Source organism: Sceloporus undulatus, chromosome 6, assembly GCF_019175285.1.
Source record: "Sceloporus undulatus isolate JIND9_A2432 ecotype Alabama chromosome 6, SceUnd_v1.1, whole genome shotgun sequence".
In the NCBI taxonomy this organism is placed as follows: domain Eukaryota; kingdom Metazoa; phylum Chordata; class Lepidosauria; order Squamata; family Phrynosomatidae; genus Sceloporus; species Sceloporus undulatus.
In genome coordinates this window covers 141,451,841-141,477,708 of record NC_056527.1, presented here as the reverse complement: position 1 = coordinate 141,477,708, position 25,868 = coordinate 141,451,841, and the positions used below count along the sequence as shown (strand labels likewise).

Below are 25,868 nucleotides of genomic sequence, written 5' to 3'. Positions count from 1 at the left end.
TAGAAAGAGAAAGGCATTTCCAGTCTTGTGTTTCAAGGTGTGCCACAGTTTCTTATCATGGGATGCTCTGGGAGATAATGTGTTCGGTCCTCTTACAGCCACTTACTTCTTTTGCTACAGTGTGCCAGTACTGGTGACTTTTACACACATCCATCCGCTCCCTGTGAAAGAATCTGCATTTTTCTGGAACCAAGAGCACATCACTGACAAACTCACCCACTGCAGGGGAAAGAAAAACAAAACTGTAAGTCAACTGCAAGCTCATACACCATCCCAAAACTTATATTTCTAGCTCAAGATGTTACTAAATTTCCTCATTTCAGAAAAGGTGCAGTTGTTATTCATATCCTAAGGGAGCTATAGGGCAAACCAAGCCCTATGTCAACATATTGCTGTTCATATAATAATAATCAGGTGCACGTATTCTAGGTTTGATCTTGAGAATTCCAGGATTTTTGGTTAATCCAAAGAGGAAGAAAGAAAATATTACGTGAATAAGCATTTAAAATGCATGAAGCATAGATACTACATATACTCATGTATAACTCTAAAAATCTGTCAATGAACAGAGAATTTGGGGAGATGGACTAGATCTGAAAGATGAAGAGAAATATGAATACAAATGCAAAGCATCCACGTTTGATGAACTGAAAACAATTCAGAATAATTGCTTAGTGTACTTATCTTCTTATGAAATTTGCATCTATGAATATTTATTAAGACTTTATTAAAACAGTAAGTGTTCTTCTACTAGAAAAATTATATTTAAACAGATTCATACCCGATGGTGACATAAAACTGATTTGAACCATTAAAACTGAGTCTTTCAGAGAAGTTATTTAAATCTATCTATCTATCTATCTATCCATCCATCCAATCTGGCCTTTTTGCCAAAATGGCATTCGGAGAGGCTTACAATGAAAGCTAAAACAAAACAGTTACAACAACAGTTTAAAAAAGATTAAACAATAAATCCAAGTAAAACATTACTTTATGACAAGAATTTAAAACAGACATCCATAAGGCACTTACTAAATATTAAAAAAAGCAGACCCTTTGAAATCAAACCAAACCTGTGCAGAAATTTTGATATAAACCTCAACAAACCTCATTGATCAATTGCATGAATCTGGAGGCATTACGTTCCATGGGGGGCATATAATATACCCCACTCGTCTTCTAAATAAGTGGGCATCTGCAGAAGGCTAGGGGGCCACATTGGTTCCCCCAGGAGACTCTGGGGGGCAGAATCCCCCAACAGGAACTATATCTGCACACAAAAAGGGGGTGGACCCCAACTATCTTCTAGGTGACACAGAGGACACTTTAGACTATTGGGGGTGGGGACTTCCCAGGCCATTTTAGAACCCGGAGAGACCGTTTTATTAATAGAAATAACATCCTCTTTCAAAAAAAGGCTTCTCTGCTGCCTAAATTGGTTTGGCCCCCTCCCCATGGTGGAAATTCCCCCATGCCCTACACACAGTGCATACACACACACACACACCTGGGGGACCCCCAAATAACCAAAATGGTAAAAGGTCTAGAAACCATGTCTTATGAGGAGAGACATAGGGAGCTGGGTATGTTTAGCCTGGAGAAGAGAAGGTTAAGAGCTGATATGATAGCCCTGTTTAAATATTTGAAGGGATGTCATATTGAGGATGGAGCAAGCTTGTTTTCTGCTGCTCCAGAGAATAGGATCTAGAACAATGGATGCAAGATACAGGAAAAGAGATTCCACCTCAACATTAGGAAGAACTTCCTGACAGTAAGAGCTATTAAACAGTGGATCACACTCCCTTGGAAAGTGGTTGAGTCTCCTTCTTTCGGGGTCTTTAAACAGAAGCTGGATGGTCATCCATCAGGGATGCTTTGATTGAGAGTTCCTGCATGGCAGGGGGCTGGACTGGATGGCCCTTGAGGTCTCTTCCAATTTTATGATTCTATGGTAAAATTAATGTAAAGGCCCTTTTGTAGCATTCTTGATCATATTTTAACATTCTGTGAGGGGTCCTGGAAGCCATACAAACTCCCTTTGGGGGGGGGCACATGCAGCCCAAGGACAATATTTTGGCCGCCCCTATTCTACACTTTGGCGAATCAAGCAAAAGGAAAGGACACATATGGAAGCCACAAAGACAAAAATAAACCAACTACAGAACAGAGAAGTAGTAGCTTAAAGAATGTTCTGCTCTATATGGTGGATTAATATATTTTAAAAAGCCACTTTTATTTATGCCCACATGCTCCACAAATGACTCTGTTCAAAGAAGCAATCTGACAATCTGAACAAATAACACAAGAACATTTATAATAAACTATGATCTAGTATTAACTGTGAAATTAATAGTAAATTTAAAATACATCTAACATTTTAATAATAAGAAAATGTACCAACAAGTCATAAACAATACAGTGCAAAATTCATACTAAAGATCTACTTCTCAAAACAATCAGCTACAAATGCTTATTTGGGTTTTAAGGTTGATACAAAATCTCAACCTCTTTTTTTCCAACAAAGTCTTCTCTGAACCCAAGGAACTGTTTGAGCATTAATGAAGTGCTTTAGTGAAAATATAGCTATGATTACAACCTCAACAAATTTATCAGTGCACTTTCATTAAAATAACCTGTTGCCACTTCTAAACAGCTGTAAATTTTTCTCTGACTTGATCAAAGCTAAACCTAAGAGCAACCCAATAATTTAGCCAAATGAAGTTGAATTTGCACCATTGGTTGGTACCATGTGGCCAGGAAACTGAGAACAAGATATCTTCAGTACAGCCAAGCAATAAAATAAAATGAAATGTGAGTGATTTCAATTTGAAAAGAAAACACATACATAAACTGAATTTCCTCTGTGTGTTTAGAGGCATTTGCCAATCCTATCAAATTCTGTCCTTTATACAGTTTCTAGGGAAGTTGCCATAGCTATGGTATGCATGTTCCTCCCTCAAGATCAGTGAAACAATACTACTGCTTCACAGTGAAATCAAACAGAAGAGGCATTTTCTTGCTATACAAGGGCTTAGCCAAGTAGTTCTTGTTGTTTATTAGTTGTTCTCAAGCCAATCTTGTCTCATGGGGACACTGTAGATGACACATCTCCAAGACCCGCATCCATCACTGTTCTTCTTAGATCTTGTAGATTCAGGCCTGTGAGACTCTAGCCGTCTGGTGTGCTATCTTCCTTACTTTCTACTGCCTTTCACCTTTCCTAGCATTATTGTCCTTTCTCACGATGGGGCCAAAGTACAACAGCCTTAGTTTGATCATCTTGGCTTCCAGGGAGAGCTCAGGCTTGATTTGTTCAAGGACCCATTTGTTTGCTTTATTGTCTGTCCATTGTATCGTCCATGCTCTTCTCCAGCACCACATGTCAACTTAGTTTTTCTTTTTATCCGCTTGCTTCACTGTCCACCTCTCACACCCATACGTGATGACAGAGAATACGACGGATTGGACAATTCTAACTTTAGTACTCATTTGTATATTCTTTACTCTTTAGGATCTTATCTAGTTCTTTCATCGCTGCCCTTCCCATTCCTAGTCTTCTTATTTCTTGACTAATGTCTCCATTCTGATCAATGTTTGATGCAAAGTACGGGAACACAGACAATATTTCAATACTTCATCACACTTGGTCCTTCTCCCACTCCCACCATCCTGTTGTTAGACACATTTACAGTTCAGAAAGAGTACTAATTGCATCTCATTCCCAAGTGCTATAAGGAAAGAAAAAGCAAATCCACCTACAAGGAGTGCAAGGTTAAGTTTCCAACAGCAGGTGGAATCCTGTCAAAAAGACTAAGGCAGCATGGAAGAGACAGTACTGCATTGTTTGCATGAGTACAATAAGTGCTTTGACAGGAGGAAAGCTATACTTTTTACAGGCACAGTTCACCTATTTACAGTTCTAAAACCATTTAACAGATCTACTCCAAAATGCTTTTTTTTTCTGAACAGCATTTCACAACTCTCCATAATTTAAGTACACATTATGTGTGAAACCTTTCACAGAACTGCTGCGTGAATGCTGAAACTATCTACAAAGCATATCTCAATGGCACGCCAATGCTCATGAGTGTTAAATTCACTATGCAGATATAAGCAAGAATCATAACATTTTTAGGGAGTGACACCTCTGTACACACACTTTTCCCTTTCATTTAGTAATGTAGCAATCCTGCCATAGAAACAGCTCCAGCTGGAAGCCATATCATGAGAAACAACATTTACTCCAGAGTAACAGAGAAAGTACCTCTCATGCTTATTTCATGCAACATCTAGGGCATCTCAATGCAAGAGCTTATTTTCTGAAAAATGTAAGGCATCCAAGATCTGTGTCTTCAATAGGAGCAAGACAAGGATGTGGGTAGCTTACTGATTTTAGAGAATAAACACTCATAACCAAATGCATCACAGATTTTTGTATTCAGGTATGTGAAGTAAAAAAAAAAATCACATCTCAGAGATCCAAACTCAGTGGAGCATGGCATCATTTTAATGCCTCCTCCAAGATGCCATGAGCATAAACAAAACATTTAAAATCCTCTAAACCTATGGAATTATCCCAGCCTACACCACTGTTGTCTGTGCAGCCAAATGAACACAACACTTCTTTATCTAGTTTGAATTCTGAATAACATCCAACTGATGAGGCATTTCCCAACAAAGACCCTGGATTGGCAAAAGTGTGTGCTGGGCCATGTTATCATTTCTTCATATATGCTCTTCATTCCTGAAGGATGAAGGATGAGTTTGTTTTGTTCTCTTTTAGTATGACTGACATGCAGGGCCTTAGCTATCTTATCCTCGGTTACAAGGGCAAAGACACCTAATCTGCTAAGAAGTATTATGTACTAAGCTTTTGTGTTCATGAACTGCTTGGAAATCTTGCAGGGACCAACAGTATCCATCATAAATCCACACATGAATTTATTCTTTGAGCCTTCATGCAACGACTCTCAGAACACACAAGCCACTGACATACAACACAAGCTAGATAAGGAATTGCTTCTGAACATCTGAGCCATGAGCACGAGCACTTTATGGGCTAACACGAACTACAAATACTTCAAGCACCTTAGCAAAGGTAGTAACAACACATGCATTAACATTACAACCTGTCTATGCTTAGTGCCAAACAGAGAGATAAGTAAGGTCTGTACCATAAATAAGTGTCACGGTTCACCTGGGTGAAAACTATCTATAAGTATCAGTGATTGTTTATGTTTTTGAAATATTTTAAGTTTTTGGCTTCCAGTAAGAGACCATCTGAAATAACCAGGTTTAAATATAGTAGAGCCAAATTGGAACAAGCTTGCCAAGGCACATCTAACAGGAGATTCACATACCAAATTAAGGTTAGCTTCTTCCAAGGAAAGATGTCATAAATACAATCTATTTAAAAAGTGGCTAAATCCAGCTGAAGCTTGCTGCTTCTATCTTAAATCATTGTTAAGCATTAATACAGCGTTCTGCACTGGAGTAAAGTTTTTGGTTCTCCTCATTTCAAAGGCTCAGTGCAAGTAACAAGCTACAGAAATATTCTGTTAAATCCAAGACAAACACCATCATTAATCCTAAAAGATTAATTCCAGCTCCTAATGAAATAGAAAATGAATTCCAGGTACTTGTGAGGCTGTGATTTGCAGATACAGTATTTGGTACTGAGAGAAACACTAATGTAAATATCAATATTGTAAAGATCTGAAATGTGAATGTTGAAAAGGAGCAGTAATGAAGGAAAATAATAGAAGCTGCACTGGAAGTGGCATATATTAACTTGACGTACTTACCAAGACACTTGAAGGGCACAACAATATGGGTATGGCCCTTGCACTGTTTCTTGCCCTTTTTACACCAGTTTTCAATATTGACTGGTTGATTGGCTTCCACAACATTTGTGATCTGAAGCTCTGGGTAGATCTAGTTACAGGGGGGAAAAACACAGTAAAAATAGAGTGAGACCTTGGTATAAACCGGGGTTTGGTTCCCAAAATCCATTGGGGGGGGGTACAGTAAAATTGCAACCTTTTCATAAAACACCAAAATCAAGCATTTGTTTTTAGAATTTGAGGTGATGGTGAATATTTTCAAATCGTGGTTGATTGAATCAAAGGATGCAAAATCCATGGATATGGAGGGCTAACTTCAATTGATTTATTCATCAAAACCGTATAATACACAAATAATAATCAGGTTCACAAAATACTAAACCACCATTCATAATGCTAAAACCACATAAGACCTTCTGCTAACACAATCCCCCATTTCTCCCTCTCTAAACATTTTCTGCTTTAATTAATGATAGTCCTCAAAATCAGGATCAATCCTGGTTTGGTATTATTATTATTATTATTATTATTATTATTATTATTATTATTAACCTTTATTTATGAAGCGCTGTAAATTTACACAGCACTGTACATACAATCTTTTTAGTTAGACGGTTCACTGGGTGGACACTGTTGAATAGAGATACTTTCAAGTGGAAATGGGCAATTGTCAGGGTTTAAGGGGCAGCACTGACTTTCAGGAGATCTTGAAAGCAAAATATTTCTTTCTTTTTCACCCCAAGTACCTACATGAAGGCTATTTCTTCACAGTTTTTGCCACTCTCTGGGCCATTTTGGGGCCAGGAGAGACCTTTTTCCAAATAGGAAGTGACCACAAGTCAACTTCAAGGTCACTTTTTGTTGGGGAACACAACCTGACAGGTCTCAGATAAGGTGAGGCAACTCCTGAGATAGAAGCTTGCTGACCTGAGGCATCTGATTTGAAAACACTCATATTTTCTACAAATATGGGAATTTACAGAAAAATAAAGATCTATGCATTGATACACTATTCTTTAATGAAAGAAAAAACCCAAAAATCAAACTTACCAATGCCAGTGCTAAGATGGCTGGGTTTTTTTTCTAAACATTATGTTGTTTTTGTTTTTGTTACTGTGTTATTGTTTCCAACTTAAGTGGAGCATAAGGTGAACCTATCACAGGGTCTTTCTGGCAAAATTTGTTGAAAGAGGGATTTTGCCTTTGTCTTCTTTTGAGGTTGAGAAAGTTTGACTTGCCCAAGATTATCCACTGGGTTTCCATGGCTGAGTGGGGACCTGAACCATAGTCTGTAGAGTCGCAGCCCAACCTTCAAACCACTACACCATGTCCATGATGTCCATTAAACCTTCCTGCATTAATTCTTGCCTTGGTGATAATACTACCACCTGATTTCCATCACTGTGGTACCCCAAGAGATACAATATTTGCTTCTATTTTGCTATTGCACAAGCTGCTTGGCACTGCTTAGCCAAAGGTCGTGGCTTTAGTGTGAATGTCAGTGAATATGACTGGCTGACAGCTAGGTCAAATACAGGAAGCAATATCTTATAGCTGTACTCCTGCCTTAATGTCCCCAGTTCCATCAGGGGCTAGCCTGAAGAAGGAGGCTCCTCCCTCCCTAACTGTCATCTTTCGGCCTCTGAGGGAGAGAGAAGGCTGGCCCAGTTCCATCAAGGGCTAGCCTGAAGAAGAAGAGCCCTCCCTCCGGTCCATCTGCCTTGGTCCAGGCCTCAGAGGGAGAGAAGAATGCTGGACCTGATTCCCTCCCCCCCTCACCATTCCCTTCTCCTTTTGTGTCGTGTCTTTTAGATTGTAAGCCTGTGGGCAGGGAACTGTCTGTTATCCCCTCTATTGTAAACCGCTTGGATTCCCAGTGATTGGGCGGTATATAAATAAAACCTATTATTATTATTATTATTATTATTATTATTATTATTATTATTAAGGTCAGAAGACAGAGCTGCAAACACCTGCTATTTATCACTTTCCTGCTTACTATGGGGATGTTGCTAATTACCCCAGGAAACCAGGGAAATGACAATCTGCATCCCAACAAATGTGTAAAAGAAAATAAATGTCATTCTCAATGTTTCAAAATTGCTAAACATGAATACTGGAGCCTGGGTGCTTTAGCTAAATATGGAACATTAACAGTCGAAGGTAACATAAATGCCAAGTTTGTAGGCTTTCACATACAAGGCAACCAAACCCACAGAGGTAATTTCTCCTGCCAGCAACAAAAAACTGTGGCAGGGAAATGCCTTAGGGACTGTACTGAAGTTAGGACGGTTTAGCTGAAAGTATGAGTCCTCAGCCTCTAAGGGGGGTAAAACTAGTTAAAAGGAGAAAGAGCTTACCTCCTGGCAGTACTGCAAAATCTCTTCTTTCCTTCCAAAGCAGCTTTTGGTCCCAGAAGTATCAGGCTCCCATTTTCCAGTCTGAATGTTCACATGCATGTTCAGCTTTCCACAAAACATGGCAATCTGAGGCTCAGCCACTGCAAATCCTGTGCCAGCATTGGCAGCTAGTGCCTATGGGGAAAAGAATCTTGTTTTACATACAATCAGGCAGCATTCACTTGGGGGGTATCAAAGAATAAGAATTGGCAGGCGGTGGGGAGTTGGACACAATAACTATTTTGCTACACAGTCTCTATTGCCCAGCTGAAGTTTACTCTTAAGAATGGCTAGTTGCCAACATTCATAGGACTCTACAGGCTGCTCTCCCTCTTTCTGTATATGCCACCTCATGTCTTGTTTTTCTGTGCTCCACTAACATCCTCCTTGCCGTCTTTTAGCGTCTCCCCACCTTGTGACTCTGTTTTTCAGGCCCAACTGCAATAGCTGTGTCTCTTTCTCTACCTCTCAGCACATGCATATAACATGTTCATACCAGCAATGTGAAGGAAGAAGTGACTCTTAAGAGAGAGATGGTTGGAGCCATAGCTTCTGTAGAACCAGACAGTATTGAGGGCAGTGCGAAATTAGGCTGGAAGCTGCAGGTCCCTCATTCAATGTTGAAACAAATGAACAAGACTTTCTTGTCATCGGGTAGCAAGATTTGTAAAAGCCTGAGGTCAGCTGCCACACAATTTTCTCCATTTACACATACATAAACCAAGCTTCAGTAATTTTGCCACATGCCTACTTAAAAATTCCAAACTTAACCTCCATAATTTCATAGCTTTTGTTTAACTTAGCAAGTGCCCTTTAACAGCTAATCTCTTACTATTATAATCTGCTTCTCCAGAACTCTTTTTACAGTTTAGGATGCTAGGTTAGGTAGAAAGGAAGAATAATGAACTATATGACAGTCCTGGCTACTATACATCCTTACCTCTCTGACAAAGTCTTTGACTGCACAGATCATGAAAAGTTATGGAATGCTCTTAAAGACATGGGAGTGCTACCAGATCTGATAGTCCTGGTGAGAAATCTGTACTTAGGACAAGAGACTACATTTAGAACAGAATATGGAGAAACACAATTGTTCCCAACTGGCAAAGGAGTCAGGCAAGGCTGCATCCTGTCACCCTATTTGTTCAACTTATATGCAGAAAATATATGAAGAGCAGGCTTAGACTTTGAAAAAGGAGGAGTAAAGATAGGAGGAAGGAGTATCAGCAATCTTAAGATAAGTGGATGACACCATACTACTCATGAGAAACATCATGGACTTAGAACAATTACTAAGGAAAGGCAAAGAAGAAAATGCAAATGCTGGCTTAATACTGAACATGAAGAAAACAAATATAATGATCACAAAGGACCATCATATATTCAATCTAGACAATTAGGAAATCAAAATAGTAAAATAATTCCTGTACCTTGCATCAAATATTGATCAGTAATGTGAGGCTGCAGTCAAGAAATCAGAAGAATACTAGGAATGGGAAAGACAGCCATGAAAGAACTAGAAAATATCCTAAAGTGTAAAGATACACACACACACAGGAAAACGTATTCCCCGTTGACAAGGTTGTCAAGTTGTGTCTGGCCATGTGTGTGCATGTGTTCATCTCTGTTACTAAACCGAAGAGTCAGCGTTGTCAGAGGCTACTCTGTGATCATATGGCTAGCACGATTGCACAGAACGCTATTTACCTTCCCACTTGCATTTGCATGCTTTTGAACTGCTAGGTTGGCAGAACCTGGGACTAGTGATGGAAGCTCACCCCATCATGCAACACTCAGGCCTTGAACTGCCAACCTGACAATCAACGCTAAAGTCAGAACATAAAAACCACTGTATTCCCTATTACTGTGTACAGATGCGAGAGCTGGACAGTGAAAAAAGCAGGTAAGAAGAAAGCAAATTCATTTGAGATTTAGTTCTGGAGGAAAGTGCTGAGGATACTGCAGGCAGCCAAAGTGAATGGGTCCTTGATCAGATCAGGCCTGAAATCTCCCTTGTAGCCAAGATGATCAAACTGAGGCTGCTGTACTTCAGCCACATCATGAAAAGGCATGAGAAAAGGCAATAATTTTAGGAACGTCCGAGGTAGGTAGAAAGAGAATATGACTGCAGACTAGATGGATAGACTGTATTAGGGAGGTCACGTGTATGAATTTACAGGACCTAAGCAGAGCAGTGGAGAATAGGGAGTCTTGAAGATGTCACATCCACAGGATTGCCATGATTGGGATCAACTCAAAGGTGATTAATAACAACAAAAACAACAACCACTCTGCCCTTGGGCAAGGCATAGGCATTTGTTGCCAGATGGAACAATGCACCATCCTTTTAAACAAAATGAGCAGTGGAGCTACTCTTCCACCTGTCTACTAGAAGCACAAGTTCAAGCAAATTAATCGTTTCAACCCCTGTCATTCCTTATGCATACTGACAAAAGAGATATCTGTTGTCTTCTCTAGAATTATAAAACAGAGGGTTCCAACACAACTCTTCATTAGAAGAGTAATGCTCGAATATGTGTGGGCACACATATGCAAGCCAATTTAAGACAAATCTAAAATCAGTAATGATGCTAAGTGGCTTGCTACCCTTGCCAGAAGGTATAAAATTGCAGGGTATATTATAGAACTGATGATGTTTCCAAAATAAGGTCAAGATGAGGGTTACAAATTTAGATGATGAAACAGAGCCTTCACCATTACTACTGTTTGCTATTTTCAACCTCAAAGTTGTAAACTCCCTTTATGAGGAGCAATGGAGAGAAAATGAACAGGATTTTGTGACTATTTCATCTCTAAGAACTAGTACAATGTAATACACAATTTATACCCAGAAAATATGTTCATTGATTTTACTCAATCATAAAAGGATACCACAGTACTAACAGTACCATACTACTAGCAATTATACCAAACAGCATTAACTGACAAGCCATAATTATGTAATCTCGAATCCAGTTGTGGTTTCACCATGCTCCTTGTCATATACTAAAACTCATGGAATGTAAAAAATATTCATCAGTGCCTCAAACACAAAGTTTTGTACTGAGGTACTGTAAAAGCCAAATCACACTTTTGGCATATAGACACAATCACAGGTGGAGACGTGCTCTGTACTCAGAATAAACCAGTCACTGATACCAAACACCTTCTTAACCAGTGCCCCCAATAAAGTATGTGATTTACTGCTTTGTTCCCCAGAGACAGATCCCTCCCAAGCTAGCCAAACCTTGCCTATATTAGGAAGAAGAGTCCTTACCTCCCCCCCACCATAAAACTACCAAGAATATCCTTAATGCTTCAGGGAAAACAGGACACAGATTGCCTTTAGGAAAGCGAGGAGGGAACACACTAGCACATGAAAGAAAGAGATTAAACCACACAGAAATGCTTATTAAGCCCCACTGGATTATAAAACAGGAAATTCTTCACCAAGGGCAAATCAAGCAGTATATACCCAGATGAACTATTTAAACAACCTTACTAGCTTATAAACAGGCTGGCCTTAGTTTCAATAACCCACTTAATATCAGCACATTGGAAGTGCCTTAGCTCTGATTACACTGTCAAAGCATTGCAGACACAGTCTGAGCATGTTATGGGAGCCTTACATTGTCAATAGCATCCCCAAACTTTGGTCCTCCAGGTGTTTTGGACTACAGCTCCCAGAAGCACCTGCCAGCTTGGTCAATAGTCGCGGATTCTAGGGGCTGAAGTTCAAAACTTCTGGAGGACCAAAGTTTGGGGATCACTGATCTAAGCCATAGAGCTATCTTCCTCTTCACACTAACCATATATACTCGACTATAAGTCGACTTAATGTATAAGTCGAGGGCAGGTTTTGGGGTCAAAATTATAGATTTTGATATGACCCATGGCTAAGTCAAGAGTAAATTCTAGGGGCATGTAACAAAGGATATAAAGGATGATGCAAAGGAAAACAATGCCAAAGAAGTCGAAGGCTTTCATGGTTGGCATCCATAGTTTCTTGTGGGTTTTTCGGGCTTCTAGAACATGGCCACATAGCCCAAAAAACCCACACAAAAAACAATGCCAAAGAAATTACAAAATTCTAGCAGGCATAACTATTTGTGCTCAAAATAAAGGCTGGGTGGCTGAAAAAATAGAGGACCAATGATTCCAGGACAGATTACATTTTTGCTTTTCACCAGGGGATGGTTCCTTTTTTTAAGTAAGTGTTGAAGTACAGTACTTACAGTACCTATATTGAGCCATGGATAAGTCAACTCAGGTTTCTTGGGGGCTCAATTTTTTGACTAAAATGTCTGGACTTATACATGAGTATATACAGTATTCTAGTTGCAGTTTCTTGCTTGGGTTAACCAAGGACTAGTTCTACCTCTTTACTCCCTGTGAAGAGGTTTGTGGCCTCACAAAGGAGGAGATATACTGGTTTGCAATGGAAGTATCTTTTTGTGTTGCAAATGGGATGTTAAAAAAACAACAACACAAGCCTATAACTAATATCTTTCTCCCCCCCCCCCCCCCCCCCCCTCTTTTTTCCCCCCCCCCCCCCCCCGGTATGGTTTTTAACACCTTGCCCGATGAAGAAGCCAGTGGAGCTTCAAAAGCTTGTAACATGGATAATGTGCATTTTGGTTGGCCCCATAAAGGTATCACTGTTTGATGAATGTTTGATGTTATTGGATTTGCTCTATAGCCAACATGGCTAGCCATGAATGTTTTCTTCACTCCCTGTCATCTTATCTCAACAGTGAGCCTTCTAGCAACTATGACTATAAGTGTGCGGTGGGTGGGTGGATGGATATATAGTGTATGTGTGGGTGCATATATTAGCCCTTTGCTTAAACTAAGGAGGTCCACTTTTCAAAGTCTTGTCCAAAACACAATGCAGCAATAATCCAATATGAGACTGCTTTAACTGCCCTGGCTCAGTGCTAGGTAATCCTGGAAATTGTAGTTTATTGTGGCACCAGAGCTCTCTGATAGAGAAGACTAAATGTCTCACAAAACTACAGTCCCCAGGGCATGGAGCCAGGGCAGTTAAAGCGGTCTCAAACTGGATTATTTCTGCAATGTGTTTGGGACCTCTGAGAGCCAGACCAAGCAACCACATGTGACATCTAAAATCTCCTCCTCGGTTTACATAGCCCACACAGTATAACAAAAATTGAGGAAATATGGGATATGGATGTGCAAAAAGAAAAAGTGTACCCCCTTTTGTGGCTTTCTTGCACCCTTAAAACCAGTTCATAACTTACTAGCTGTAAACTGACTGTAGGTCTCAGAGCTTATTAAAAAACGAGCCTTTCGACGTACTCCATATGGATCTTGACCAACAAACAGGATTTATTTCAGTTTGGGGGCCGGACACACAAACGTGGACCACATTAGTTAGCAAAAGCAGTGTTTCTAACAGAGAGGGTGGTACCGAAGTCAGTGCCAACAGCAACAGAAGGCAGGGAGTGTCTGGAATGTTAACCTTGGTTGCATGCTGTTTTGTACAAAAATAGTCCTGGACTCTGAATTGTAACCTGTGAAAGATTTATAAGGTCTTTTGAAAGAGCTAGTTCTGGACCACTGCGTTTTTTATTTCTTTAGAGATATATTAATATATGGGTGGTGAAACAGAGCGAGAAGCTGCAAGGTCAGCAGTGCCTATTAGAAATTATATTCTCAACCAACAGAAACCTTCTCCAAACACATATCTCTGAGTACAGAGGATGCAGTGTTTAAACATTAATGCAGAAGTGTTTATTTTTGCCTTCTTCCCAGCTTATTGCCACAGATACCAAGGGAAAGGTACCTTGCCTCCTCAGATTGTTCAAATAGTTTACATATCACTAGAGACAGGTTGCCATAGAGACATTTTAGATTCTTACAAGTGAATAAGCTAACTTAGTCACTCAGCCAAAAGATGTTTTATTCCTATTAAGATGAGGTAGATGTATGAACCACATAAGAGAACCACTAAATTAAATGCTAGAGGTTATGCAGGCTTCAACACCTGGCAATACAGGTCACTGCTCAACCACTGATCACACACAATGGCTGTTTTAGACTCCAACCAGGCTATACTAAGCATTATTTATTTTAGCTGAAATATCCGAACATCTACACTGAATGCTAAAAGAAGCAACCAAAATGAAAGTGGAACTGAGTCCTGCTCACCAATTATGTCATTATTTATCCAAGGCATTTATATATTGCTTCTCAACCCACTCTGGCCTCCTGAAGTCATCTTACCTTTAATGTTTCCCAATAAGACTTTTGTGCTTAACCACTTTAAATTTCCCTCTTGCACCAATTCCAATCCATCCTCTGACAGCTAAGTGTACTGGTCTAAACTAGCAAGGCCCTTTGTAATGTGTTTTTGTATTTAAAACAGAAGTGTAGTCCTCTGTGAGGTGTTACTATACTTAAATGTGGAAGTGTAAACTTAATAAGGATTTTCAGGGGAAAGCTACATATGTAGAGGTGGAATTTTGTCCGATAAAATTAGTGCATTGGACATCTGAATCTTGAAAGAACAAGTACTTCTTCTGTTAAGGTCTGTCCATCACTTCACATGGAGAAATAAAGCAATCCCCCAGAGTTAGGTTAAATGGTCTTACAGCTATTTATTTTGCATTCACAGTAACATTTATGTCCCCTGATATGCAAAAGGTATCAAGCCAGGCCAAAAGCTGCTAGGTTGCCTGTGAGTCTCCTCCAAGATGCCAGTAGAGGCTTGTTTTCAGATGACATTGGGGCACCTAAAGGAGGTATCTTAAATTTTTGGCACCCAACTTGGTGGTCGAGTCCAGCTTTGCTTCAGGCTTCTGTGGCAAGTCTAAGTATATGGCAAGCATGCTTAACTGTATCCCAAAGCTTACCTGTATCTGTTTTTTACCTTTCTTAATTGACATTTTAATGCTGTGCTTTGTTCTGTACGTTGTTACCATTTTAAACTGCTTCCATTCTGTGAGCCACCTGAGAACAACAGAATGTCATATAAGTATGTTGCCATTATTGGAACTGAACTAATCTTTTTTTCCTCCAGAAATGAACCACGTCGTTGATTTGTCTGGCCAAATGCTAACTTTTCCGTATCAAATCACTGCTTCATCTAATCTTTGGTGATTTATTTTTCTGTTAGATTTTCCAGCTAGCTCATGCAACAATTACAGGATGTGACGCCAAGTGTTAACTTTGACAAATCCTCTTTGGTGTCTCATGGTTGAACTTGAATTCAAGTTCTGTTTGAAGTGTGCTTAGCAGAGAGACAATGCAAAGTGATCTCTGGAGCAAGCTACCATTGTATAATCCTAAAAACATGTTCATACAGCATACTGCATTGAAAGGTTTTCCATTATTCCTCTGCTTAAGTTCTGGTTTAGTGCAGTCTGGAGCCTGCTGACTAATACAGTTAAAACCAGGGAACAATCAAGATGGCTATACTATCAAGACTAGAGAAAAATTCAGATTAAAGTTTGACAGTGAATTAAAAAAAAACCTTGCTAGTGCTATTTTAAAAATCCAGATTCTTCTTTCCCAATTATCCTAACCTCCTTCTTCCAACAGTAAACTTACTCTGGAAGTAATAGTTTGCCTTTTGAAATCTGTTATGCACCACTTTTTTCATTTCCCAACACTAGTGTATTAAGACTCCACTCCCAAACTATTTACTGAATATTTTTCTTTTAACAGATGGTTGAATAATTTAAAATCAGTTTGCTCCAGAGAAGGAGTTCCATACTGTTTCTCGCTCTTACTTGCATGGTAAAACAGCATTGGTTTGGACCATACTCTTTTCCGGCACAGTTATGTTGGAAGAAGTGGTGGGTTGGTAATTTTTGTCAATTCCTCTTCTTCAGCTGCCCCCTAAAAAGCTGTTGTGAAGTGCTGAGGACCCTTTGAAAAACTATTGAGTGCTACAGAGGGGAAGAAGAAATGGCTATAGTCACTACTCCATCCACTCCATCGAGCAAAGCACCTTCTTTGGACTGCACTTCTGTCTCTAAATTAAATAAGTAAACCTATTAGTGGATGAGTAAGTCTGGATTCAACCCATATGCTTCCCACAGCTGTACTGCTAATATTGTACAGCTTGTAGGAGAACTGTGATTCTGACTGTAGTAAAACAATACTCCTTGAAGGTAAAAGGAAATCATCTGTTCATAGAACTGCTCAGTCAGTGATAGGCTGGAAATTTTCTAGTAGTAGACACCAAACACTTGTGATTTTTGCTGCAGGCAGATCAATGACCTAATTGTGCTGCAGTACTCCAAAACCAGTGCACTGAACGGGAAATGCTAACAGAATTAAAGTTCCTTACTCTCAGCTTGGCCTTAGCTTTAATTTTTCTTTGTGGCGACAATGTAACTTGGCTCAAGACTTCTTACACTGTGAGCATCTATGATCATGGCAATGAGCCCCTTTAATGCTGGTGCCACTGTTCTGAGCACATTGGGAAAGCAAGTTTGCTTTTAGTATAAAAGGTAGATTAGTAGCTGACATTTTCAAAAAATATATCCATTAAAAGCACAACCAGCAAAGAAAAGAAGTGTGATAACTTAATCCATTGACCTTTCTGTGAAAGAGTTACATCTCATGCAGTTCTGAATCAGATTTCCAATATTCCCATGTTAATCAGTAGTGTGTTTGTACAGAGATTGTACAAGAAGTGCCTCCAGCAGAAGTTCAACTCTGCTGAAGTGAATGAGTGGGCAACAATAGCATATCCTACTCTGATCTTTCATGATGATAACATTAGTATGTTATCATCATGAAAGTTTTGGATTTTGGAGTGCTTCAGAATTTGGAATTCTGGATACAGATAAGCATGTCTGCCTGGGTTTTCATGCGTAAATAGATTATAACCTAATTTAGTGTGTTTCACTGGCTATAAAACTAACCAAACCTAAACCATACATGCTTGCTAAGTGGCTTCAGAAATGGCCTTGGAGGCCACGTGTCCTGCACATTTCCCACTCCTGCAAAAGCACATGCTTTAGTGTTGTTGTTTTTAATTGACACTACATATTGCTAATTCCAAATTCTGAAGCGCTCCAAAATCCAAAACGTTTTGAATTACAACACAAGTAGTATAATATGCACCTGTACTGCATTTGCGAGGGTAGAGAGAGACATGAGGATCTGGGAAATGGCAAGAATCCACACCTTCCACCATTTCAGATAGTCTCTCTCCAGCCTTATCATGTCTCAGTACATACATGCAAATACAGGTATTCCAAAAATTCCACACACACACCCCAAAAAAAATAAAAAATACAGAACCTTCTGGTCCCAAGTAATTCAAATAAGGAATACTCAGAATGTTAAATGATACAGAGGAAGAAATATACATCAAAATTTTCAATGTGAACTGATTTTAAAAGCTGTCTAATGATGAAAAGATACTAAAATAGATGCTGGATAGACATCTCTGGGCAGGACACAGCACTCTTCAGCTGGGATGCAACACTGAAAAGCCTCTTCATTTGTAGCCATCTTCTATACCTCATCTGACTGACAATAATAGGTCAATGAGTACCCCTAAATTATGAGCCTGATCATTCAGAGTAAATCTACTTCAAAACAGTGAATACCACTGATCAGGTCTGATGAGCCACCCATAAACAGTGTACGTATCTTGCCTGCAACAAGCATTTACTGTCATCCAGCCCATTATCACAGCAACTCATTGGTTTTGCTCTTTCACCAGATCACATGACTTAGATGAAAAACAGTAGTAAAGCTGGCTATTTTATGACAGCTCTCACCCAAACAACCTCTTATCCATTTCATACCGAAGTTTAATATGTTGAATAACATACAACTCCACCTATACTGAGCTGCCATACTGGAATAGATGAACCCACTGAAAGAAATGTCATCAGTATCCAACTCAACCAATATCTCTAGAATATCCTATTTAATGGTACTAAAAGCAGCTAAGAAGCCCAAGTGGGATCCCCTGTCCTTCGACACTGACTTTGGCACCATTAAGACATGGGTCTGGGTCTAATTATTTTATCCTGTCTGTACACAGCTCTGTTTTAAACTGTTATACAATCCAGTGTGTTTGTTGTCTGCATACTGCTTTAAAAGTTATAATTGTTTAAACTGAATTTATTGGAAGCCACTTTGAGATCTTTGGATATAGAAGTGAGATATAAATATTTCAATAAAAATAAAACAATAAAGGAAAAGGCAATTCATCAGTGTTAGCAGGACATGATGACTTAACTAGATTTCTGCATCTTAAGAAATCTGGAGATATCAAAAGCTCACTCAGTCCTGTTCATATTTCACTGTTGCTAACCATGGATTTTGGATCTTTTCAGAATGCACCACATTGCACAACTTCCATCAACAACTGAAAAGTAAACCTCCTGCCCAGGCTTAACATAACACACACTGAAACTCAATCCACTCATCCCGAACCTTTGGTCTGTCTGCATTCAGATTACCAGAATAATTCCAAGTGAAAATACAAAAAGATACAGTCGGCCCTTCTTATACACGGATTCAAGCATTCATGGTTTGAAAATGTTCAAAAAAAGTATAAATTCCAAATATTCAACCTTGATTTTCCATTTTTTATAAGAGACACCATTTTGCTATGTCATTATATTTAATAGGACTTGAGCATCCATGGATTTTGTTATCCACAGGGATCTTGGAACCAAACCCCAGCGGATAACAAGGGCCCACTGTACTATTTTCAGCGGGATAACCATGTTAGGCACCCAACTACCCTAAAGGCACCAGATCCTGATCTTGGAAGCTAGGGTTGGGACTGGTTTGTACTTGTATGGTAGATTGCTAATACCAGGTGCTGTAAGCTATATGTTAGAGGAAGGAACAGACAAAACCACCTCTGAGTATTCCTTGCCTAAGAAAACCCTATGAAATTAATGGGGTTGCTATAGGTCAACAGCAACTTGAAGGCAGGCATGCACATGCACACACAGACACACACGTTGTTAGTCAGTGGCAACAAGGAGTCATAAAGATGGAGAAATGTTATTTGCCAGAAACTTGTGGATTTCAGTCTACTTCACTGGATGAATGAAATGTACTATAGATCACCACACTGGATAGATCCCTAAGTACACCAAGAACAGCAACAAATGGAAGATCCTCTATCTACAACCAGCTGCGTCAAGAATTGTGGCCATTCAACTCTGGTGACCCCTTTTCACTTAAGCCACAAACAGGCTTTAACATTGCTATTACTTTCAAATTGTCAATGGTCAATCAAGAAACTAACTTCAGTGAAGTGATCTTGTAGATAAAGTAATGAAGCACAATTTGAGCCAGTTCAATGAGAACTGTGCCATCAAAATAACACAAAAGTCTTCTGCAGAGTATGCCAGGACCTGTTAGAGCCTTCAACGTATATTAACCCTAGACCTTTTCAGTGGTTAAACCACCTCTCAGTAATCTTCCAATCTCACTTAACTTCAAGTTATTGGAGATTCCAGTAGTTTCTTCAGTAGACTTAAGATATTCCATCTTCAGCTCATGTAAAGAACTTATTCAACGAATGTGATTCTGATATTGTATTCTATTTGTTCATTTGCACCTAGCCTTTCTCCCAAAGCTGGGTTGGAAAACAGCTTACAAAAGAAGAAGCGAGACAAGTAGGAACACATATACATAAAAATGTGCAAAATATTATTTTAAAGATCCTGCCCCATTAATCCAGCCATGGGTTGCTCAGGCCTTCTTCCAAATCAGTACAGTATTCGACTCAGAAATGGTTGAGAGGTGTGCTATGTCCCCATGAACCAACCATCACAATTTTTTTCTCTCCTTTCTGCAAATTATTTAGTGAAGTACAGTCTCCTTCCTCCACAAGAGTTAGTATTTGACAGGATTAAAGTATCATCCTACACCAGTGATGGTGAACCTTTTTGAGGCCGAGTGCCCAAACTGCAACCCAAAACCCACTTATTTATTGCAAAGTGCCATGTCCCTCTGGCTTTCTAGTAACAAACTCTGTGCTGGGACGATGGCACATGTGCCCACAGAGAGCGTTCTGAGTGCCACCTCTGGCACGCGTGCCATAGGTTCGCCATCACTGTCCTACACTAACGCTGCATCTCTTATTAAAAAGCAAACCAACAGCATCTCTCTGAGGTTTCTCCTGGGTCCCAAAAGAATACAGCTAATTATTATATACATACACAAACGCACACATGCACACCAAAGCAAGTATAAAACAAACACAACATTTAAGCTTCTGCCTTCTTCAGCTACTAAAGATGAAACTGAGCTGCATCCAAGATGACAGCCTATTTTCAGTATTTCCCCCTTACATCTAAATATACATATATATATATATATACCCACAATACATATGGCTCCAAGTTGCTTGTGAAGAGTCTCCAGAATAATAATAAAATTTATTTCTACCCCGCCTCTCCAATAAGATCAAGGCGACTTACATCAATAAAATCCATACAATAGAATAAAATAAATCCCACTATCCCCTTCCTCCTTAAACCAAATCAACATAATAATTACAACAGAATAATAACTATAGTAAAATAGAACAGAAGCACCCCTTTAGTATGAAACTAAGGAGGGATGAGTAAGCATCCTTTAAATGCATCAAATGTTAAGAGGTTTTTTTTGTAGTTACAGTACTGTTGAGATGGAAAACATTTGTGCTTCAAGCCTGTTTCATGTTTTTTCCTATCTATTCTTCCTGCCTATATCCAGCAGCTAAGTAGCTTGAACTCAGGAAAACTAATTAAGGCCTGACACAGCAAGCAACAGATTTACGGACAAGGAACTCATCCAAGCTTTACAGCTTTATTTTTTTAAAATTGCTGATAATTACAATAATGCATGGGCAAGTGTCCAAGAGAGGAAGAATTATTGTCTGCAGTCAGATCTGGCACAGACTGATAATATTAGCCAGGGTTTGTTCCTGAATTCAAATGGCAGACCTCAGCATAGTCCTCTCTGGCTAACTTTAACTCCCATTATCACCATTTCTATAGCACAATCTATGGCACAGATCCACACTATATATCCAAAAACGTTTGTTTATTCATTGGTGTTCTCGTTTTCTCCCACTCATCCAGCCCCAATGAAGAAGCTACCTTATCACTGGTTCTTAATCTAGTTTGCATCACTGAACTTATCAATGATCATGCTCCTTCAAAAACCATGTGCTCAGTCATCTACAGGTTCAAGCTTGAGAACCCCATATATTTTCAATTAACATGCCCCTATGTATTCTGTTTACCTTTTGGCATACAGATGTAGTACAAGGGCACACTTACTTTGGCAGGATCAATTCTCAGTTACCCAGTTACTTACATCCTGAATATTTCACATCCTGCATTATAGCCCTAGAAGACTCAAAGAGTACATGAATATACAACTGTGATCCATATATAACTGGGACCCTGTTCAGCCTTCCCTTTAGCTCCACAATGGGATTTCTTTTTCAAAATTGTGTACTTCACAGGATTGGGGAAATAACCAGTATTTTTGTATTCATGTGCAGGAGGACTACACTAATACAGGACTAAATCAGAAAGTACAATAGCAAAAGGCAGTTCAGATGTTATGGCCACTAGCTTAAACAATACCTGTTCTTTAAAAAGTGCTCTTTTTAAAAGAGATGTTTTGTTTGAACTTAGGTTAGTTGAAGGATTTTCTTCCTAAATGGCATTTCTTGCACTGTAAAATAAAATGATTAAAGAAGCAACTGACACTGGATTCTGGTCTAACAATGAACTGCCAATAAACTGCTAAAGTTAAAATGTTTAAAGTCAAATAGTCATTGTTGTTCCAGAAAGAGGGTTGGAAAGCAGTCATAGCCAGACTTTTTAAAACTGTATGAATAACCAGTTTTAAAAAAGGAGTAGGGTTTAAGTCATCTGGTTTAAACCAGCCAACCTTGCTTCTACAAATCCTGCGGTTAGACCAAGTCTGTTGAAGGAGTAATCTACTCACCTCTGAATTTCAAAAACAGAGAGAATGAAGCCATGAAGCATCATATATAAAGTTAGAATGAGCAACTTGGGAATCTTCGGATGCTGCTGAAATAAAACTCACATTGGTCCTAAGTAGCATAGCCAATGGTGAGAGAATGATGGAGAGACACAGTTCAAACATTTGGAGGTTCACACGTTTCTGACATAAAGGAAGCAGAAATGCATATTTAAAGTGCGGACAAAATGCAAGCAGTGACTGGGCAAGGTGGGAAGTCATTCCAAAATCATGGTGCCACAGCTTACATTGGCCTATTTCAGGTCCATCCACTCCATTTCTAAAGATATGAGAACAATTGTAAAGCAAATTCTCTGGATTAAAATAACAGAGCATTTCTAACAAACCTAGGCCTTGGTGGAAAACTTGAAAGAGAACACAAACCTAAAATCACATCAGATCCAAGCTATGCACTTCCACTATAAAAGAAACCACTGGTTCTTAATCTAGTTTGTATCACTGAACTCAAAGCAACTCAGATGTTTTGCTCCTCTCGACAACGTTTGTTCTGAAGTACAGTTGCTTTCTGGCAGCTATTTCTAAAAAGATTATCTTATTATACCTTACTATAATCCCACTCAGAACTACACAGATCATGATATCATCCTTAGTAGTAAAGGCTGAGTCTATTTTATTCAAAATGCTTGGGACCAGAAGTCCTTTAGATTTTGGGGGATTTCAGAAAACCTGTATTTGCATGTACAGTACACACACAGTGAGATATCCTGGAGATGGGACCCAGGTCTAAACTCAATATTCATGTATGCTTCATATATCCCATATACACATAGCTGAAGGTAATTTTATACAGTATTTTGTACATGAAGCAAAGCTTGTGCACAATGAGCCACCAGAAAGCACCATGAAAAAGGTTTGTAATACTTCAGATTTTGGAATTCCGGACAAGAGAGACTCAACTTATAGTTGTTTTTGTACACTGATTCTAACCTACGCAGAGGCAAGATATACAGTGGTGCCTCGGGATACGAAATGATCGGGTTACGAAATTTCCGGGATACGAAAAAGTTGGATTGGCAAAAACTGTTTCGGGTTACGAAATATTTTTCGGGTTACGAAATTCATTTCGGCGCGAAATTCAAATGCTGCAAAGTGCAGCTATAGGCTTTCCAGTGCTAACGGAAAAGTGTTTCGGGTTACGAAATTTTCGGGTTACGAAAGGAATGGCGGAACGAATTAATTTCGTAACCCGAGGCACCACTGTAAACATTTAAACAACAAAGGTAAGTATCATGATAGGGTTCCTGAGAGTCGAGGCTTCCTGGCGGCTTCCACATTGGTGGAGTTTTAGCCACTGGATTTTAGTGCAAATTCAAGGGGAGTTAGCCAAAGTGTTGAAACTTTTTGAGAGGAAGATTCAGCATGTTAAATAGCATTTCTAAAGTTTGGACCAGAACCCAGAGTAGATTCCCTGACCAACTGACATGGAAACCATGAAACACCACTCTTCTCAGCCATCCTTTGTTTTAAAACATCTTACAAGTCACAAAACTAATACAGTCTGGGTTAAAACCCTTTAGCAAAAGAGTAACAACCATGGAATACAAAACCATCTCATGGAGAAGAAAAGACTGGGTAGTGGGTACCTAGCGTACAGTATAAGACGTCCCTTTTCAACTTGATGAAAAAATCTTTTTAGAAATCGAATAACTGCGTTATCACACTGTGGATATTGCTTAAGAAGCTCCTGCGTGGTTAAATGAGAACTCTAGACCAAGCTACAGCCTTGCAAAACATATTTCCTGGGGCAAAATATATTTCCTTTCCTCCATTTCCCTTGCTAATGTTTTTGAAATATTAGTCATTTAAAATAAGAGTCACGTATTGTCACAAACTGAAGCTTGTGGTCAGCATGGGTCATGCTTATTAGGTCTTACAACAAAAAAGAAAGATATACATCAGTACGTGTGATGTTGTCACCACTCAGATTCCACCGTAACAAATTCTAAATGCAAAGTCTTACACATGGTCAGAATTAACTTGTAGAATCATGATTCCACGCATCTATATTTCGTTTGTGCAGGACAGAGTCACCACTCCTAGGTGGGAAATGCAATGAAGAGCACCTCCAACTCCTTTATTATCCACTTAGGAGACAGTCCCTTCTGAAATATGGCATGTTTATTTTGCCTTGAAGACATGGGTCAGGAAGCAACAGTTGCTTGCTGACCCATGGCCGATGGGCAAAATAAATATACTTCATTTCACCAAAGACAAGGAACACATTTTTATTCTATTTTTTCAGAGCAACTCTGTGAAAACCTTTAATCAGCTATTTAGCAGCATATGCAGCTACTTTTAGTGGGCACACTTTAGATGCCAACAAACTTTCATTCAGGAATGAACGCTCAATTATATGTAAATATGGCTATCTTATGTGCAATACTATGACTAGACATGCTATACTGTAACTTAAAACTGTATAAAATAGAAAGGTTACATATAACTTAAAACCATATAAAAGAGAAAGATTACATAAAAGATACAGGAAATGTACATAAAATTAAATTATCAGATTGGGTTGCAACACTGGAGATTATTTTTGGTATGTAATTATAGATCTAGTCCTTTTTTTCTTCAAAAAAAGTTTCCCCCTGAAATTATTAGGGGCTTTCAAATTTATCAGTGGTTCCAAAACCATTACAAGGCATCAACCCAGAGAGGAAAGAAAAAGTGCAGCCTGGGCTGTACCATATTCCTGGATTAGAAATGCAAGTGCGCAAAGGAAAAAGAGAAAGACATGAATGTGGAGTTTTTTGTGGGTTTTCCGGGTTATGTGGCCATGTTCTAGCAGAGTTTCTTCCTGACATTTCTATTTCAACAGAGATCAACACTGAATTACTCTAACTTTATTAAACACGTTAGGTCTGCGAAACTACTTGAATATGAATATTAGTATCAGAAAACTTTAATTAGCAGTTTTATATGTCAAAAGTTCAAGACAGAAAATTAACATCTATTGAAATGCTGCATCCAGTCCAGGGAAATTTCCTAAGAGCTTTGGAACATTATCATTCTACCTAAACAATGAAGAAACTACTCTCAACCACATCTCTGTATGTTTGTTTGTTTCACTTATTTTGTCTATATCTGGGTAACAACAACAGGCCCCCCCCCGGGGGGGGGGGGGCTTTTCCAAAGGACGGCACAGATCCCTGCTTAGTAAAACTTTTTAACATCATTATAAAATCAAGAATTAGTTTACAGTATTGGCAAAGGGGATCTGATCTTTGCCAGTGTAACCAGTTTTGTCTGGTTCTCCCCCCAAAGCATTTGCCTCTGCCTCTTCAGCAAGCACTCTTGTAATCATTACAAAGTAATTGCAAAGTAAATGTGCTCAGAGCAGTTTATTTAACAGTTGCACACTTGCTGCACTTCCCTTAATTTTTTCCACTGGGGCAGATTGTGGTACTGGTTAAGAACATAGAAATGGATGAGCCATTCACAATGTAGACAAATATTTAATAAGCACGCTTCAGCATCTGCCCTGCTGTTTCCAGGTTCAAGCAGAAAGACAACATTATCTAATTAAATTGCCCAGAATTTTCCAGGAAGAGTTTTTGCTCTTCAGGACTGCCATTTGACATCACTGCTATGATCTACTGTACTC

The 25,868-nt window shown here is 39.1% G+C and overlaps 1 protein-coding gene across 4 annotated transcripts in view; it reads right to left on the bottom strand.

Annotated features, from left to right (window-relative positions):
* Positions 1-25,868, bottom strand: part of APLP2 (amyloid beta precursor like protein 2) — a 64,556-nt gene that overhangs the window by 25,916 nt on the left and 12,772 nt on the right. For all 4 annotated transcript variants that reach the window (XM_042471761.1, XM_042471762.1, XM_042471763.1 and 1 more), the window contains exons 2-4: positions 8,204-8,377; positions 5,805-5,934; positions 107-219 (exon numbers count right to left, since the gene is read on the bottom strand). In XM_042471761.1, coding sequence (XP_042327695.1) covers positions 107-219; positions 5,805-5,934; positions 8,204-8,377 — 417 coding nt within the window. The remainder of the gene's footprint in view (positions 1-106; positions 220-5,804; positions 5,935-8,203; positions 8,378-25,868) is intronic.